This window comes from Hetaerina americana, unplaced genomic scaffold (assembly GCF_022747635.1).
Source record: "Hetaerina americana unplaced genomic scaffold, ioHetAmer1.1.p SCAF_7, whole genome shotgun sequence".
NCBI classification, from domain to species: Eukaryota; Metazoa; Arthropoda; class Insecta; order Odonata; family Calopterygidae; genus Hetaerina; species Hetaerina americana.
The window spans coordinates 73,766,165-73,786,284 of NW_027287316.1; the positions used below are offsets into that span (position 1 = coordinate 73,766,165).

The 20,120-nt window shown below is 35.4% G+C and overlaps 1 protein-coding gene across 1 annotated transcript; it reads left to right on the forward strand.

The window, feature by feature from the left end:
- Positions 1–1,564: 1,564 nt before the first annotated feature.
- On the forward strand, positions 1,565–19,670 carry LOC139696243 (GTP-binding protein 10 homolog). Its single transcript, XM_071594925.1, has 7 exons — positions 1,565–1,759; positions 1,848–1,986; positions 3,450–3,614; positions 4,653–4,871; positions 8,396–8,634; positions 12,364–12,487; positions 14,715–19,670. The coding sequence occupies exons 1-7, from the start codon at positions 1,715–1,717 to the stop codon at positions 15,002–15,004; spliced, it is 1,221 nt and encodes a 406-aa protein (XP_071451026.1). The 5' UTR covers positions 1,565–1,714; the 3' UTR covers positions 15,005–19,670.
- The last annotated feature ends 450 nt before the right edge of the window (positions 19,671–20,120 follow it).

Consider the following 20,120-nt stretch of genomic DNA (forward strand, 5'->3'; position numbering starts at 1 on the left):
GTCACCATGGTTTGGCGTCTTTCCTGACGACTATTCCTTCATTCCGCTCCTGAACGCAGACCACACACATTTTTCAAGGACCACCCACGAAGATATACATCCCGCCATGCCATATTACTCATCTAATAAGGTCAACGGCCGATAGATGGAAGCACAATGCAGAGGAGAGTTGTCCTTATTAATTCTTGCAATAGAGGGAACACCATTATTCAAAACTGAACTCGTATAGCGCGTAAATTGGTTTTGATCTGTTAAACATTTCAGCGATGTCGGTGTATTTGTCAGTGATTTAAAGATCTTTGTTGAAACAAATTGCCATGCTTGCTTGATGCGTTTTCTTTAATCTTATTATATTTTACTTTCACAGGCCAATATTTGCTATGATGTAAGGGTTTGATGGAAATCTCATGACACGCTCAACTTATGGAAAACAGGCTACCAATATAATGTGTAAGAGTTTTATGGCCCATGAGTATTTATTGACAACGATAGAAATATATATTAAATGCAATTTATGATATATGGGGAATGTTTTATTTTCTGAATGATTAATAATGGTCACTTAAACAAGTCTTATTACTTGATTTATCTCCTGAAAGTCACGAAGAAGGTGTTTAAAATTTTTTGATGGAAAATTTCATTAATTAATATTATGCTTTAGAATTGGGATTAAAATTGACGAAAATACGTATAATCAGATCGGTTATTAATTATGTAAACGATGATTTCATCCAATAATTATTGTCCATTTTTTATGTCAATGACGGGATAGCTAGAGATCTTCGGATTCAATCGAAAGAAAACATTATGAAGACATTTTCTGTGGATGGTATGGCATATCGTTCTCATCACCAACTCTTATTTGAGTAAAAAAGAACTATTTGTAACTCCACAGTGATGAAAAGATTCCTGGCCGCAGTAATTGCCCGTGTACCTATACTTAGTATACCAGGGTATGCTTTAATCCGTTTCGTCTGAATAGTTATCGCTGACTTATACCACTTTTACAGTTTCAAGTAAAATACGGAGATTATGTTCATCTTTTCTCCTAAGTAATGGCATATCAATGTTAGTATGCTATCGAGGTATTATCCCATCATGATTTAGACCAGCTAATGGGTCAACATGTTTAAACATTTTTTTCGTAAATATATATAAAGGTAAGTAAATATAAAAGGAAAGGTAATACCCAGCTATTAATGCCTCACACGAAATACACGATGGAGCCCATCACCGTACATCTACCATTGAATATAGCAGATACCCTAGATAATGATTTTGACCATCTAAAAGTGAATTTTGAATGATTTTCCTAGGTGAAACGAATTACTTTGTGACCTCGCGATCACCAATATGCGAACCACCGTCCGATCACAAATATTAATTAGTCAAATGAAATGCTAACAAATAATTGGCAAATTAATCTGGTGACTGGTTAATGATTATGCACATTCAACATTCAGATTATTTGGCTGGGCATAACTTCAGACGCACGCGGTAACCGCATCCTCAAATTACGCCTTCGCAGTGCGAGGAATGAAATGCGCATACTCAGTCTCGGGCTGGTGGAATCTGGTGGATTGTTCAGTGAGAATAAGAGAGTGACTTGGATGAAGTCTGTTTTATTATTATACTTTGGAATATAATGCATAGGAAACTGTACAGCATTGAGAAGTTATTTCTCGTGTTTACCGGTAGTGTCTAACATTGCGGAATGGTTTGGATAACTCCGGCATTGTTCAAGCAATTCTTTGGCAAAGTAAATACGGTTACTTGCACTTTTTTACGGGGGAATTATTTTGTTAAACGAATTATTATTATTAAAAAGCGTTTATGTCTATTTGCAGCCAGTCAGAAGTTATCTTAAAGGTAAATTCATCGATTCTCTTAAATTATGTGTGAGAGGAGGTGCCGGTGGCATGGGCTATCCAAAATATGGGGGAGTGGGAGGAAAAGGCGGCAACGTCTATGTTGTTGCGAAGGAAGGTTGGTAACTTATTCAGGCGATCCTAGATTTACGGCCGTCCAAGCTTGAAGGTTGCGTGATAAAATTGATGAATATTTTCTGTTGGCAAACATTTTCATGTCTGCTAAAAACAATTAGAATAGTGTCGAGCAAATTGTTTAGACCTGTGTACTAGTTTAGTGGTTTGCCAGGAGTTTTGCCAATTACTGCTATCTCTTAAGCCAACGCCAACAAGCTGTAGTCATGCTGGTCCAGGAATTTTCCATTCATTGTGATTTCTTGCAAAGATGTTTTAATTTCATATACTCAGGCGAAACTTCATGGCAATATATATATATATAATTGAAATTGTAACTATTTAGTGTTTGCAAGCTTCATTGGCTCAATATAATGCTGGAGGTCAGCGAAATGTCTTTGTCATGTTCGTGGCCCAAACATTTGCAAATTTTATTATTGTTGATTTTCCATGAAAAATAGTTTGCTCATATGTTTGGCCATGCGACTGTCCAATATTAATGGCGTTACATTAACCTGTCAAAAACCTATGCTAAAACGAAAGATTTATTTTTACTTATTCAATTTCAAAAGAACCCTTGCCATTATGATGCCATTAGGTAGTGAAATAGACGGAGAGGGGGGGCACCCTCCGAAGTCTAACTTTAGCATGCTTGTTTGGGAATCTCTCATGGGAGGCAGAAAGTAAACCACAGGTTTGGCTATAAGTTGTAATATCACAGTGTGATTAAAACTATGAATCCGTCCCCCTTCTCCTACCCAATGTGATGATGACGAGGTAAAACCATGAAACATTGCTGTGCAATTTTCATGATTGCAAAAAACTTCAGCAAAACAAAACGTTTTGCTGAAGTACTGCGCATTAAACTTAGAAGGCCGATGCATTCAACTCGTTTATACATTGGAGTATGCCTGGCAGTATTGATAGAATCAGTATTTATCGCACTATGCTGCAAAAATTGGACTTCAGAATCATAAGACAAGCTTGCTGCAGGGATTGCTTCTAGCAGTTTAAAAATTTTCCAATTGGCCATTATGTACATTATACAATTTTAACTAAAACTAACCATGTTAACCTACCAAGAAACAGCCAATATGATACTATAAATGAGCAGGATTATGCAGTTAGATGGCATAATCTCTATTTTATTTAGTGTTAGGCCTTGGCAAATGAGTTTTAAATTATGCGGCTAACTTTCAAAATCAATAAATAGAAAAAATTCTATGAAAATTCAAAATAAAAAATTGAAATGTCTTCTGGACAAATATATTTCATAAAATGGATTTTTTTTAAAATTATGACTGATCCTGAAGTGGCAGTTATATTTAAGTTACTAGGATTATTGAAGTATCTAGTGTAATTTTTTCATGTGTATTATTTTTGTTGGTTTATAATGTGTTTGCATATATCCTGTGACCAATGAAGTTCATTATTATTATCATATGATCAAATTTCATTTTACTTAAGGGGCACAGCTGCAGCAAATAGTTAAAAAATTTCCTCGAAAACTCATAGCTGCGCAGAGCGGTGAGAGCAGTCGTCAGAAATGCATCCTGGGTCAACCTGGGAAAGATGTGCATCTAAATGTTCCAGTGGGAATATTTGTAATTGATGAATATGGTCGCAAACTGGGTTAGTGTATGAGGTTATTTATAATTATATAATAATGTGGTAATGCATGTTACTGTTCACGTGTGCCCATTTATCATTCTATTTTGTGGCTTAAAGATTTGAAAGATGGCACTGACTGGAAAACAGTAGATGTGGGCAGAATTTTCATTCTTTTGAATCCCTTTTTAGACCCTATTATTCCAGTTCATTAATTATTCTATTGTCATACTTGACTTGCCATCTGTCTAATAAGTGACAGAATTGAAGAAAAAAGTATTGATAGAATATTAATTAGTAACTAGTGCGTATCAGACCACTTTTTTGGTCTCCTCTTTGCATCAGTAATTCATTATTTACGCAACTATCTGCAACAATAACTCAGGGTGTTGTAAATGGAATAGTTCATTTTTATTTTGATGGATAGATAATAGATAATGTGAATTTTGCAGAGGTTTGTTGGAGATTTTCTAACCCCACTTCCGTGCCTCCTATTTCACTGCAAACTTTAAGGTCTCCATGCATGTGTTACTATGTTGTGAGATCACTCTCATATGGATGGGAGATTAGATGCTTGGCATGATAATTTGCCTCAAATGATCGTCAACTCTTACAGTTTTCATACTTGTATTTGTGGTTATGTGAAAGAGGTCCTTTGATTAATAAGTTCATCATTGTGATTAATTGCATATTACATGTGTTTGTAAATATGTATGAAGAATGTTCCGCTAATCTATAGAGGGAACAGTTTGGTTGTAGAAATTACTGGCAGTAGATTTTTATTTGTTGCATTTTAGATGGGGGACAGTAAACACGTCCATATTCATGTGGTGTCATGATATTTTGGTATTATGAAATAATGTCATTTTTGCATGCCTGTTTAATAACTTCTGACAAAGAGAAACTCTGTTTTAAATTCTCCTAAAATTCTTTACATACGACTGAAGTTCACTAAAATACTCAAAAATAATGGTATTTTGTTTCATTTGCAACAATTTCATGCACCAGTTAAAATTTTCTCATTTCAAATGTGTGATGGTGTCATTTGTGAACTTATTCCAGGGGAGTTGAATGAGAATGGCAGCTCATTGTTGGTTGCTGAAGGTAGTCCAGGTGGTTGTGCCCAGACTGGCTTCAATGGACTGCCTGGAGTTGAGAAATTCATTACACTCGACCTTAGGCTCATTGCAGATGTTGGATTAGTCGGTTTCCCTAATGCAGGGAAGTCTTCCCTTCTCCGGGCCATTTCGAGAGCCAAACCAAAAGTGGCATCGTATCCTTGTGAGTATGTTGTTTTAACAATAGTGTGTGCCAAGTTTTTTCATTTACTCCATGAGCTTAATCATATGATTTAAATGAACTGGATGATGTAGATTTCCCTCGTTTAATATTTGGTAATACCTCTCTAAAATTTTATATGGTTTCTTTCAGGATCTTTTTAGCAGTGAATCATTGTTTACTATTTTTGTATGAGGTCTGTAAATTAAGTAATGAGACTGATTTTAAAAACATTTTTTCACTTAAGTTGAATCCCAGTTTTATATTGTCACCCTCAAAATAACTTCCTTCTGAAGCCACACAGTGCTGGAAATGGTTCTTCCACTCCTCATAGCAGAGCTGGAACTCCAATACTGGAATAGCTTTCATCTGGTCAGTTATAGCCGTTTGAATGTTTTCAACTGTCCCAAAATGAGTTCCCTTGAGGTGATTTTTCAATTTCGGGAAGAGAAAAAAGTCACAAGGACTCAAGTCAGGCAAATAAGAAGGCTGAGGAGCCACAGGAATGTTTTTACTGGCCAAAAACCCATTTGTTGAAATTGCTGTGGGAGGTTTTTCGGAACCATTTTTGCGCAGATTTTTCTCATCCCCAATTCATTGGTCAAAATCTAATGAAGATTGTATGAGTCAAACTAAACTCTTCCGAGATCATTCTGACTGTCAACTGAGGATCTTAATGCACTAGATCCCGGATTCTGTCGACATTTTCATCGGTTCTTGAAGATGAAGGCCTTCCGCTTCGTGATTCATCTTCAATCGACTCTCTTCCTTCTGAAAATGCCTTAAACCACCGAAAAACCTGGGCTCTTGACAAAACACTATCTCTCTAGGCCTGCTGAAATTTAGCATGAGTTTCCATTGCACTGTGCCCAAGTCTGAAGCAAAACCTGATTGTACACCGTTGCTCGAAATCGATGTCACTCATTTTTAGAGCACAATAGAAAAAACCGTTTCACAAAAAAAATTGCTGCATACAACCAAATGACTGAAGCGAGTTCAAACCCATACTGAAGGTGGATCACATGTTCCCCTGCCTCCCCCCAAAGCCCAGTGCCTCCGGTGTTGCCAGATCAAACACTACATTGCCAGTCTCATTGCTTGATTTATAGACCTAGTATGAGGTAATTTACTTTTAATTTGATGACACTGATAGATTAATCATTGACTAACACTAAGGTCATGAGTTAAGAGTAGCATGTGAAGAATGGTTTTGCCTGTGCAGAATGTGAGCATGGGAAAACATGAGTGTGTATTGCACCATATTTTGAAATGCATGAAGAATGGAAATGTTGTTTGTACGCATACATACCATTTTGGTAAGCCACTGTAAAATCTGGGAAAATTCAGACAAATGGAGGAAATACTGGGGAAAGTAGTGGATGCTCAGGATCCTTTTGCAAGGGACACTTTGAAATTAATTTTAATTAAGCCTAAAATATTTTTCAAATACAAACAATGAAGATTAGCAAAGTAATTACTCTTGTGAAAAATGTTCCTGCATGGTCTCTGAAAGTTTGACCTATGGTCTTACTGCAAATGTTAACTTTTATATAATTGATAAAACTTATATGGGGTGCATGGAAAATGTTGAATTTTGTATATTTTCAATCACGACAATGTATGTAGCCGCCTATAATTCTATTTGAAATCCTTATCTACTGCATTGCTGTATCAACTTCAAGAGAGATACACTAGATAAACAAAGGAGAAGCACTACTTGCATGTCTTTCATCTTAATTAAAATTCTGATACTATCAAAAATTTTGATATTGTATTATTATTTCTGCATCTTATTGAGGTGATCTTTTTTTTATGATGTTAAAAAATTTCACATTGTTTGCAATTTGAAGAGAAAAGCAATTTTGTAGACTTTGCGATTAGAACTCAAAAGGATCTCATTGGTGGCTTCAAGAAGAAAGAGGAGAAGGGGGAAAATGTTTTGATCCATAGATCTGCCTTGACTGGCAAAAACAAGCAAACTCGTATGCTGATTTTAAATAAATCCAGTCTTTAATAAAGGGTGTGACAGCATAACTTCCTTTTTTAAAGGGGTTTTGTTTTATAAAAAAAAGGAAGTTATGCTGGTGCACCCTGTATAAGTGGCAGGCTCTCATGTTGTAGAAACAAGCCAAAGTGCTGAATGATAAAATTTAAGTTTTCCAGAGCTATTTATATCTTGCAGGACGTTTCAATGCTTATGCATTGTCCTCGGGTACGGTATAAGTTAACAAGCCCCGGGTGAGGTGTATATTCTCCAAAATAGGAGTAGGATGAATTTAGGGAAGGATTGGAGGATGTGGGGGTAGGGGTAGTATCAGCCCTTCTGTAGGGCTTTTTGTTTTTGTACATGTGAAAGGTTAGAACTAAGAGGACAATAGCCAAGTTCAAAAATTTTCCATTGTATTCTGTAGCACGATTTCCAATTGTTCTTGGACAGTGAGTCGCCTGTTTTTAGATCAGTAATACAGGTTTATGGGTTCAAACTTTGATGAATGTCAGGATTCTGTCATATGCCTCACCTCAAGTGATGAATATTACATCGGACTTCACTTGTGTGTGCTCTTTGCCTCTAATATTAAAACTTCTTCCTGTCTGATCTCTATATAAAACACTGCACAGGTATCACATTTTAAATATTGTTCTCCAATTTTCTTTTGAATATCCACTTTGTCTGAAAAATTACTAAAAGGTCTTTGATAGGGTTGTACATAAATAAAAGAATACTTTCTATTTATGTCTGAGGAAAGGTTAAAAATATGATACTGTATGGTCATAGGAACATGGTAAAAATATATTTGAAATCTTATTCCACATCTAATTTGTATGCTATTGGAACTCTTATTAGAATTAAGGATTATTTCATGTTTAATGATTATTTTTAGTATTTTGACGTCAGATTTGAATCTCGTTATGCTGAAAATACTAAATATTTACTGGGAGCAATATTTTTATTTAGATAGAAGTATAAACAAACCATAGTAATGTAAACTGTTCTCACCATTCCATATATGTATGTATTTGCCATTGCTGTCTTAGTCAAAAATAATATCCAACTCTTTCACACTGTTAATGATATTCGATCATATTCAACAAGAAATTATCACCACATCCTCACAAGTTACCATAACTCAGCATTTTAATGTAAAAACCTCATGGCAGTGGGAGTCAGAATTTATAACCCATTACCACACGCATTAAAATCAAGTGATAAATTATGTAGTTTCAAATTGAAACTCAAGAACCTCCTTCAAGTGTAATAATTCATTGAAGGAATTTTTCAACAGCAAACAGCTGTAGTGCATTATGTTTCTTTTACATCCTAAAATGTATATTTACCTTTTTAGCATACTCATAGTATTGACATGTACCTGTATTTTGTACTTTTCCTTATGCTTGACGACTCCCTTAGCTACATGATATGTATGGTCACTGGACAATAAAAATATTATTATTATTATTGTTATTATCACCAAATGTGAGTACAGAAGGTGTGTGTGTGTACTAGTAATAGACCATTATATTTGCAGTTACAACTCTGAAGCCTTCCCTGGGGATTGTGGAATTTGAAGACCTCAGGAAGTTCTCAGTCGCTGACCTTCCTGGTCTAATCGAAGGTGCCCATGTTAACATAGGGCTTGGGCACAACTTCCTGAAACATGTTGAAAGAACAAGAGTTCTCCTTTTTGTTGTGGATGCCTTTGGGTTTTCCCTCTCTCCAAAACACACTCATCGCTCCTGTTTGGAAACAATTGTTCTTCTAAATAAGGTTTGATGTTACAGTTTGGTTTTTTCTTTATGACATTTCATTTAAAAAGTGTTTGCAAACTTTAAAGGACCACAAATTTGCATTTGCTTGACATATTCATTCGCATTTAATTTAGTTTATTCTTTCTTGCATTTGGGTACAAATAGGTGTATTAGTGGTATTTTTTTATTCATTGACAGTGAATGTTAATTTTTGAATTTGAATTCCCTTCCAATTGCATTCCCTTGTATTTGCATCACATTTTGAGGGTCTTTATTCCCCAACGATAGATGATGCAGTTCTTTCAAAGTATTCTATCTATTTAAAGGTAAGTTTTAGATTGTTCCTAATGACTATTTACCTCTCAGTATCGTGAGAACTGACTCTTTCTTTGGCTTGCATTATTTCTCTCTTCATTTCTCCACAACTTCTGCTTGCCTACATGCTGTCTACTCTCTTCCTTCTTCTATACCCCACTAGCCATTTCTCCATTCTATGCCTCATCAGAATCTCATGAGTCTCCAATCTACACTCATACTCTTGCCTTAAAGATCTGTCTCTCATCTTTAAAGCTCTGTGCTCCATATTTGTGTTCACTAATCTTTTCTTCACTTATGATAGTTGTTATTATTATTGTTATTCTACCAGTTAAGGTAGATTTTGGGTGAACACAGACTATTATATTGTACAATGATACATTCCCTTGCCTCTACTAACAAAACATTGCCTAACATCCAACACTACTTTTAAATTCTCGCAATCCTGTATACATCCTTCGTCCCTTCATAATATCAGATATCCCTATCCTATGCCTGTATCCTCCTCGCTTCTCTAATGTTCTTCCTTCCTGTATCAGAGTCTTCAACATCACATTGTCAATCAAAATGCTCTGCATCCACTTTTCCTGTCTCCTCTGAGTTTCTCTCGAAAATCACCTCTCCTGCCCCACCTTGTCTAGCACATCCTCATTTGTTTTCCTTTCTGTCTACTACAGCTTTTCTATCCTTCTCCACACCCACATTTTAAAAGCCTCCAATCCTGAAGCTTATCATCCTGCCTCAGCAACCATGTTTCCACACCGTATATAACTATGCTCTGTTTCAAAGTTTTGACCAACCTTTTCATAATCCCCTTACTCAGTCTCCCTTTCATCGATACCCTCTTCCTAGTGAAATCTTCCTTACTCAAGCAATTCTCCTTCATAAGTCCCTACTACATTGACCTTTAGGTCCAAAAAACTTTGAGATATTTAAACTTTCACCTGTCTAGTGAATGATTTCCTGTTTTAATATTTAATTTAGCTTTCCTCTTTCTGAAAAATCACATGACCTTTGTTTTGTTTGAATAGATTCTCATCTTTCCACTGACTTTTCAATGTGCTTTTCCAAGGATTTGCCTGCAACTCTGTGGTTGACTGGCAAACTAGTCCATAAACCTTATTTTATGAATTTTCAGCAAACTTTCATTCCTTTCTTCTGTTCTTTCCTTCCGTTTTTAACCATTTACTCCACATATATGCTAAAAGGCACAGGTAATAATGAACACCTGTCTCTTTCCCCTACATATAGTCGTCCATCCCAGTTCCCCATCCACCACTTGCACCTAAGCAGTCTGTGACAGGTACAGGTTGCATATAAGTCTCCTGTCCCCAAATCTACTCCTATTCTCTGCAATACATGTATCAATTCTATCCAGTTTACTCTATTTGAATGCATTCCCAAAATCTGCATAACAAATGATATTTTGATTGTATTCTGTGTTTATCTCTGTTAGTGACCTCATTACTACTATGGCATCACGTATGCCTCTCACCTTTCTGAATCCAAGCTATACATCTCCGAAGTGATCTTTTTCCCTCTCCATTCTCTAATTGATGATCCTGAAAACCACTTTAGCGACATGCTAAATAAAACTTCTTGTTCTATAGTTCTCACTTATCCTTTCCTTTTTTTTCAATAGAAACTAACACTGATCTGATGAAGTCTTTCTGCCAAATGTATCCCCCATAGTTGCTACGAATTAGTCCATAAAAATGCTTCCTCCTAAATTTTCGTGAACCTTTAAGTTGTTCTGCAGGAATGTTGTATACCCCCTGTGACCTTAATTCATTTCAATTCCCTTAATGCCTGTTCTATCTCACTGTTGAGTAAGCCTGGACCTAAGCTGTCTTCATTTGCATCATATTCTCTTCAATGTCTAATCTTTTGGGCATAAGTTCTTTACCATTCAGTTTTTCTTTGTATTCCTTCCATCTCTCTTGGATCTTTTCGGTTTCAACTATTATCTTACCTGACTTATCTATAACTGTTAATGCAGATATTCCCTTCTCCCCGATATTGTTTTAACCTTCTTGTAAAGTGCACGAATTTCACTCTTTATCTACAAAATTTCTGTATCCTTGCAATGTGTCTTCCACCACATTTCTTTTGCCCTATTTGTTTCACTCTTAAATTTATTATTGAACTCTCTATATTTCCTTCTACCTAACTCATTGTTTATGTTCTTTCATTTCCTTCTCTTGTCTATCTCAAGAAAGGACTGGGATACAACTGGAACAAATCTGCCACCTCCAGGATTCGAATCTGGGCTCTCTGGGTGGGCAGCCAGTACATTAGCCACCACACCATCGTGATTCCCCTTGTTGAAAGGGTTATGTTCCTGCATTCCATCACCTAAACCTTCTTCCTTGTTTTATCTTTTTGATGCTTGGTTTCATAATACCAATTTTAACCTGAATCCACATCCACTCCTGGGAAGCTATCTACATATTATAGAAGCAAATAGAAAGTGGAATGAACATGATATGTAAATTGGTAATTGAGAAAATGACTTTTTAAGTGCACAACTGGAAATATTTTTCTGTTAATGATATCAGCAGTTTTTGGTAGGGCTGTCTGTCAGTTAGGCTAACACAATGATATTCCATATTTTTCTGAATGTTAGCAACGGTCCTTGTGAAATCCTGCCCCTTGTGTGATTTGAATCACAGAATCGGTGAAGAAACTAAAAACTTCATGGAATGAAGAACACAATGTATTTTTCCTCTGTTCTTTATTTATGTGCAACTAGTTTCAATGCTTAGGCATCATCATCAGGCACAAGTTTTATTCCTGATGATAACACATAGGCATTGAAACTAGTAGTACCAAAATAAAGAACCGTGGAAAAATACATTGCGTTCTTCATTCCGTGAATATGAACTTCCACGAAGATGAGCCAGAAACGATTGAAAACTATACACTCTTTAAAGACATTGGGATAAGAATTTAAGCAAATATGATGTGCACATTACTTAAAAAAGGGGGCGTTAGAGAGTTGAAGCTTGTGCTTGGTGGTCTTGAACGGGAGCCTAGGAACCTTGTTACTGTCAAGTCCTTGTGCAGTGCATATTGAGAGTATGGAAGAAAGTAGAAGAATTCCCATCCTCCCTCGTGCTTTCCCTAGAAGGGATGAGATAATTGAGGAAACTAAACTCTTTTTAAGAAGCCAACCCTTGTTTTAATTGCCTATTTCAGAAAACAAGCTTCATGTGGTTGGTACATGGGTTTAATTGGTAATCACAAATAAACTGCATTCTGAAATCTCTGGTCGAAATTCTCTTGCTGAGGTGGAAAATAATTTTTTCCTGAAAAGTCCTATTGGTTGCCTTTCTGAAAAAATAAAGATCCTTTATGTAATTTAAGGAGTTCCAATGGAAAAACTATGTATGCATTCATTTTTTAATGGTTGTTTTTTTAAATATTTCTTCAGGAATTAGAACTGTATCGTGAGGATTTGATGGAAAAACCTGCTGCTTTGGTTATCAACAAACTTGACCTACCAAATGCAGAGGAGAAATTTGAAGAAGTGAAGCAAAACTTGAAAAACTTACCTGGTAAGATTCCTATAGTATTCTTTTGTAAAAATATCGTGTGTGAGGGGAAAAATACTCCCAATATGTATGTAGTAATGCTATAAAATATTAATAGAAAAATAGTTAGAAGTATTAGGGTATGTCAATAAATAAGTCGCAAAACTGGATAATAATAATCAAAGTAACTTCCTGAAATTTATTTTACTTTTCTATATATTCACCCTTTACATTCAGACACGTATCCCATCTCTTTGCAAGTTCTTGATAGCTGGCAGCAAAGAATTATTTTGTTTGTTGTCGCAGCCAATGTGTAACCTCTATGGCATCATCAGTTTAAAAATGTTAGCCACCTAAATGATCGTTAAGGGGCCCGAACAGATGAAAATCACTGGAAGCTAAGTTAGAACCAAATGGTGGATGTTCCAACCATTCCCAATGAAATGGTCATAACAGTTCCTGTAGTTGTCTTGCTGACATTTGGGATTTATTTATTGACTTACCCTTATTATATTATCTGATTGTAGGTTATCTTTTGGTTCCTCTCAAATACATACCTACATAGTGGAACCTTATGTAACGTAACTTGTAATGGCTTCTCTTTAATTGTACTAATTATTATATGACGATCATCAGTTCAAATGGCTGTTCTCCTCAATGAAAGAAACATATGCTGGACTTTTGGAAATGGAAATTTTTGCCCATTAAAAGGCTAAGAAAATTTTCTGTTAACTCTACCATTAATTTCAATGTATTTTGTTTCTTCAATTGTTCTTACCATCACCTTGAGGTGACTAAAATCCAAAAAATACCCAAATTGTAAAAATTTGATTTATGGCAAAACTTTCAAGTGTGTCCTATCTTTTCCTTTGTGAAGCATTTCCCTCAAAAAGCTAATGCATGCACCATATTTATTTCCATCAGTTACAGCATTGTGTTTCTCATTTAGCCCAATTTTTTGAGTGGCTTGAAGATATTCATTTGGGCCACTAAGTAATTTTTATTCACTAGTTTTAATTTTCCTAAATTTGTATAAGTGTCATTAAACTTATTTAATACTATTTTTAAAATATTTTTCCTGTGATATTGTTATGACTGCAACAAATTTTTAATGAAATGACCTCCTTATATTATTGCTTGAATGATTAATCAGCATTTCTCTCTCCTTCAAACCAAAGATTCTTACAGTCCATTCTTTCTTCTCCAATACCAATTCTCTTTCTGAAGTTATATTCCTCTTTATTTCCCCCTTTGATCTTCCTTGTGGGACATTTGCTTTGAGTTCTCCTCTTTTTGTTTTTTTTTAAGTATCATTTTTCTGAAGTTGTTTCTCTTTCCTTGGGTTATTCTTTTCCTTATCATTTTTCTTATTTCCTTTTCTGTGTTTCTCACTTAATAATGTTTAATTTATTCATATGTTATTGGCAGTGTTCACCTCCAACGCAATACTTGCTCCAAAATGTGGTCTATTTCACACAAAATTAGCCAGTCAATTCAGGAAATAAATTCAGGAAATACCATTTGAAAGAGACATGCTGAAAAATTGAATATTGACTCACAGTGAAATAATTAAAGTGCTTAATAACTCACGAATCGTCCCTTATTGTAATTTGAGTGAAAAAATTGACTGGATTTTACATACTTGCGAACACAGCTCAAATCAATCCATTTTTGATTCATTGAAATACTTATGTATGTACATGTGCTTGTATTCCAACTGTAAAAATAATTTTCAGAATCAATTCAGGGAATTTATTTGCTAATTGTGTAAAAACATAATTTTTTCTCTGATGGTCAGTGTGGGATATTGAGGGTATGTAGTAATGAAATTAAAAATGTGAACATGTATATAGATTTATCTGTTTTCTTCTGAACTGTTCTTGTAACATGAAAGATGGAGGATTCTAATGGGAAATTATCTGAGCCAAAATTTAAAACCACGAGTTTTTTTGAAGCCCTCTGTGTAAAATCCCTGCGATGGAATCCGCAAGATGAAAGTTTTTTTACTGAAATTTTGCTATCATAACTTTTAAATACCTTGAGATGAAATTGTAGTAATATATCCATATCTGTTTTTCAATATCAAATATGGAAGAATAAATAGGACACATCTGGTAATAAGTTTTGGTATTAATTATCGATAGTAACTCAAAAAAGAATTAATTTCTTAAGAATCCTTTTTTGGTCTTGACATGTGAATGCATGCATTTATGTGCTCACGATTCACTCATGCCACGCTCTTACTTTACAGAAATTGTGGAGAGTATGGCGGAAGAGTTCCGACCCAATAAGTTGCTGAACTTTGAATTTGTGATTGGGCTCTCAGCTCAGTTTGGCAAAAAGGAAGAGCTGGATAAGTTGAAGATTTATTTAAGGGATACAATGGAATGGGTGTACATAGAGGGTCTCGGAGAAGTCCCTTGTTCAAGTGAGGATGGAAGTGGTCGTGTTGTCTGGAGCAAAAAGAACTCTGCCAAAATGCTCAACACTCCTGAAGAGATACTGAAAAGGATATCGGAAAGAGGAAAACAACTGGTTTAAAAGGTGTCCTACTGCTTTTATTCTCTTGCAGTGGTTGGTCATTTATTGGAATTTTTTTATAATGAGCTTCATGTCAGAGTTTTACGTAAGAAGTTCAAAAGAATGGATGGTATTATGTTTGTAAATAATGAATACATTGAAACAAATTTATATTTTTTGTAGTTAATTTATTCAGTCACAGTGAAGGTGCTAAGTTGAGCTGGTAAGTTTGCTCTAGGTGACTGTTGAGGATGTGTGTTTGTGCTTTTGTAATTGTAAATTTAATGTGAGCCCTAATTAAGGGTGGCACAGGCCAAAGTTTTGTGGATAGTACACTCTTTCATGTAGTATGTGATACAGTGTGATCGAGTGAATCCGGAGCAAACTTAATGCCTGTGCCATGTGTCCTTCATATTCAGTATGGAGGTCGTAGGTGGATCCAAGGAGAAATCTTGGGGGGAAATAAATATAGTTTTAATGTTTTTGCCAAACATTTTTATCGTATAATGGCCATGTCTATGTATTTTTACTGTCTCCATTGATGGCATTTGGAGAAAATATTGTGATCATGAAAAAAAATTGACTCAGTATTTCAGTAAGAATACATGCATGCTTTGAGGTCAATTTAACATTTGTGAGACTGTTATAATGTTCAGATCTGTGTATTATATGTGTGTGTGTGTGTATGTTTGTGTAAGGATGAATGCATGCTATTAGAATGTGGTGAGAAAATGATGCATCCCAAAAATTATTTGGGGGAACTCAAAATTTTGTGTATAAGATTTTTAGATTGAATTTAACAATTGGTAATAAAACACAGTAATCAACCCGAAGGTCGGTTTGGTAGGTGATGGTAGAGATCACCCAGTACTAAGCCTATACGGCGTGTGAAATTCACACATCAGGGTAGGGGGGCCAGTTCCTTTCCCTGTGCCGGATATGGTTTCCCAGGAAGACCTGGTACCCGAAAAAACACTTTAGCTTGGGTGGAGCTGCAGGTGCCCAGAGTGCCTTGCCCGGGAATCAAACCCGGGACCCTCCGGTCAGCAGTCAAACGCTCTACCCACTGGACTACCGCGACCCAATTGGTAATTAGCCTCAAGCAAAACAATAGTAAGCCTCAAGTTTTTAGATACATTGTTTTTCTACTACCTTACAGTGACATTTTTCCCCAAACTAAGTACATTTACTCACCTGTAATTTCTGCGTTGATTCATTCAAGATACAGTTTTTGAAAAATTCAATGGAACTATTTTGTAAATGAAATTAAATGATAGTGTATTGAAAATAAGTTCCTTTTATAAATAAATTATAAAGAATAATAAAATGAAATAATTACATGCATGCATAAAGATGAAAATTATTTAATTTATTGTTTTCATGAAAAATTAATGTTTGCATATTCACAGGTCAAAACATTTAAATAATGACTGCAATGAGAACATAGCATTAGTTGGTTTTGATATGTGAGGGTAGAACTTATCCTGAACTGAGCTGTGAGGCATATAGAATTAATATATTCAGAATGGGGGATACAGCACCATTCCATGTGCCACCCTATAGCTTTCCACTCATGGCCAGTAATAAAAAAAGAGCACAACTTGGATTTTGGATGCAGTTGCTGAGAGGGAGCAACCTCTCATTTGAAACTAGGACCCTTTGGTCAGTAGCCAAAAACTCTATTTAATATTAAAGTTTTACATCATCTTCATGGGTGCTTGGAACCATTTAGGAAGCTATCATTGATATTGCTTTGTGTAATCTGTATAGGATACACTTGTTGGCAGTCTGCACCTTAATTATGCTCTTTGAAACTTTTCATAGAAAGCTTACAAGGAAACAATCTTGTGGAGAGTGACATGTTGTCACCAGGTACAGTGGCCATGAAAAATTGGATAAGATTTAACCCCTTTGCAGCCATTCCTTTCACACCAGGCATTTGCCTTAGTCTTGGGTCTTAGCTGGCAGTGAGCATTTGAATGCTAGCATTATAGATTATCTGTATTAAATGGTGATTATGAACAAATGTTGTAATCATGTTCCTTGCAATTTTCTGGTTAATTTAATTCCAAACAGTGTGCCTATTCACTCACTTTTACCCTGGTGGCATAATGTAATGTGGGAACTATATGAAAAATTAATCGAATGAATTTGGGATTGAGTGAATTTTTGAGAATATAGACCCTGCCTACTGCATCCTAGTTGATCTCTTCAACCTCATTCACCAAGAAACTGAGTATCTCTTTTCCCACCCCCAAGTCCCTGTGATATTTGTGAAAATAATTGGGTATAATGCCCATGACTGTGGTACTAAGCATTACTGCTTAATTAATACTTAAGTCTTAAGGGTGTCATTTCCTTTATGTGTGCCTGAAGGGAATTCCCAGTGAACTCTGGCTCCCATTGACACAAATTGGATGAATCTGGATGTGTTCGCAGGTATCAGCTAGTTTTGAACCCCAGGACTCTCTGGTTGGTTGCGGCTTTAGGCCAAATAATAAGTGAATTTACCAGCCAGGGGGAGGATGCATTGTTCTTGATTGCCTGTGAAAGTATGTATAAAGTTTTTAGAGGAACGGGGAAGTATGGGCGTTCCAATATTTTTCCACCCTTCATTTAAAAAAAGTTCATAGGAGTAGGAGTGAAATAAATTACGAAGAGCTTAGTTAAGGGAAGTAGGTGATGATATTGACTCTTTGATCATTCTTCATAGTATTAGTACTATACAGTGAGCATTCTTGAAATGATCGCTGATTCTTCTCTCTTAATTTAATGATTGAAAGATGCTTGAATATATCAAGGCATGAGAATATTCCCGTAAACATTTAATATTTGGCAAGGAAATGCAAAATGCAAGAGTGGAATTGGGGTAAGGTTTGAGGATGTTGTGTAAACATTATGGAATGTTTTTTAGCGACCAAAAGTAAATTATTAAAATCAGTTAGATCATGCATGTTACCCCAAAGGACCCCACCATTGGCTGAATTGCTAAAATTTTCATTCTCCTCTCATTGAAACTATCTCTCATGATTTTTTCTCAGTCAATCAATCTTCTTTCCCATTTAACATACCAACTCCTCATGGAGTGAGTTCTCACATGTCCTGGGCCAATAATATAGTCTCATGATTCCCTCTCAACATCTCTACAGTGTAGAATAGAAACCATCTAAAATTTTAAGGGGGAGTATTTTCAAGTATGAGCAAAATTAAAATCATAATCTTTATTCCATTGAGAAATTTAAAAATTATGTTGAATTAGAAACTAATTACACTGATTTAGTGACTGCTACACACCCTAGTGATTGATGATTTTATAATTTGGAGACAAATAGTGTTAAAATGTAGTGTTGGACATTTATGTAATATTTTTTTAGAATATAATTATGCTCAAAAATACTCTGCAAAAGGGTAAACCCCCCTGCCCCATACTTGAACCAACAACTTGGTTAGTTTGATGTTTTCTGAGACATTGCAGAGATGTGGCACTATCCAAAATGACACAGGTTCTGAAAATATACAGAATATTAACCTAGTCACCATTGGCATGTTCATAGAGGTTGGATCCAGTAGGCTTCACTCCCTGATCACCGGCCATGTATAAACTGCCTGACTCCACAATTGGCACAATTGGCACTACCCTGGAGTGACTGGCCAATTCATGGAGTCACTTTTAGAGGAGTGATGACATGTAACATATTCAAGTGTCAATGTAGAAAGTTCTTTTCCAACACACTTTGGCGTATATCCGCAAGAAATCTTCCTAATTACCAAGAGAATTTAAATAATAATTATTAATAAGGTGTGATGAAGTCCATTCCAATGTTTTTACAATGCTGATTGGTGTACCATCATTTTATGTGCAAACAAGTGTGCTGTATAAATATCATATCTGATTATTTCGTAGAATTTCATTATGATAACGATTGTGATATTTATTGTGACACTTCAATAAGCCCCATTGCTGGAGTGTGAGTTTTATCTCACATTTGTTTAACTCCAGATTATCGTCTTTCAATTTTGGTGATGAAATCATTTTATGTCTTGTTGCAATTTTCAGTGTAGTTTAAACCTGTAACAAGTGGTGTAAGCATCTGGTGTAGCTTTTTGCAGTTCTCATGAATAGAATGAAATAAACTTTCAGGTTTCTGCGATTTCTTTATTCTGTGAGTAGCAATACAAAGTTATAAAATATGGAATTCAGGATAGGACATTTGCCCCTCCTTCCCTAACCCTGAGTTTAGGATTTTGGTGTAACAAATTTGCACTTATGTAAAATTAACAGTAAGCCAGTGTTTGTAAATTTTGATAAAAGGCAGTAACCATTTGTGAAAACTGGGTAATACCCAATTTAATTCCTTTGCTTTCAAAAGAATTGGGAAAAGGTTTCCAACCCCTTATGGTCTTGCTTAAAATATCTTGCTCCCTGCAGACATAACTGAAATGTTACTCCTGCAGCAAAGGTTTTCAGGAAGCCTTTAGTATAGAAAGATGAAGCTCATCTGCATATGCAAAAAATCCTGAAGTTTATTTTGTTCTAAGCAATTTGGCATTTTCAATGGTATTTTGTGTGTGTTAAATTATCTAAGGTCATACCAAACACTCAAAATAGGCATAATATGTATTCAAAGTAGTTGATGGAAATGATTTAATATATGAACTGAAATGAATAAATGGGCCAACAATTCGAGTCTGATCTCTTCATTGTTACTATGTTATGCCATTTTATTTTATCATTGTCCATTGTACTTTATATCCTTGTACTTAGTTGGAAACCTTAATCATGTTCAGATGGCTTTAACCTCAGCCAAATTTTTTTTCTTGGCATTCTTCCTTCTGAGGCAAAATAACGTTCTTCATATTGAATTTGCTCTCACCATTTTTCAAGAAATCCTTCACACTCAGCTTATGGGATTCTGAAATATGTTTCTTGTTTCAAAAAATATGTAACCTAGTTAGAATACTATTTAAATTCATAAGTACAGTAATTAACATCTCCCACATGATTTTGTAAGCACTAATTTGTTTGTGAGAAACTTGTAAACCAGATGTTTTGTGAAACTTGTAAATCATCTCAACATTCATCAATTGGTTTTGAATTCCGCAAGGTCAAAACCCAATTTGTCGTAACATTTTACAA

Bases quoted from the DNA above. Each gene is read 5' to 3' on its own strand.
- LOC139696243 (XM_071594925.1), top strand. From the start codon at position 1,715: ATGGTTTGGATAACTCCGGCATTGTTCAAGCAATTCTTTGGCAAA. The intron at 4,872-8,395 runs GTGAGTATGTTG...TTATATTTGCAG, and splicing joins AAAAGTGGCATCGTATCCTT to TTACAACTCTGAAGCCTTCC. The intron at 8,635-12,363 runs GTTTGATGTTAC...ATATTTCTTCAG, and splicing joins CAATTGTTCTTCTAAATAAG to GAATTAGAACTGTATCGTGA.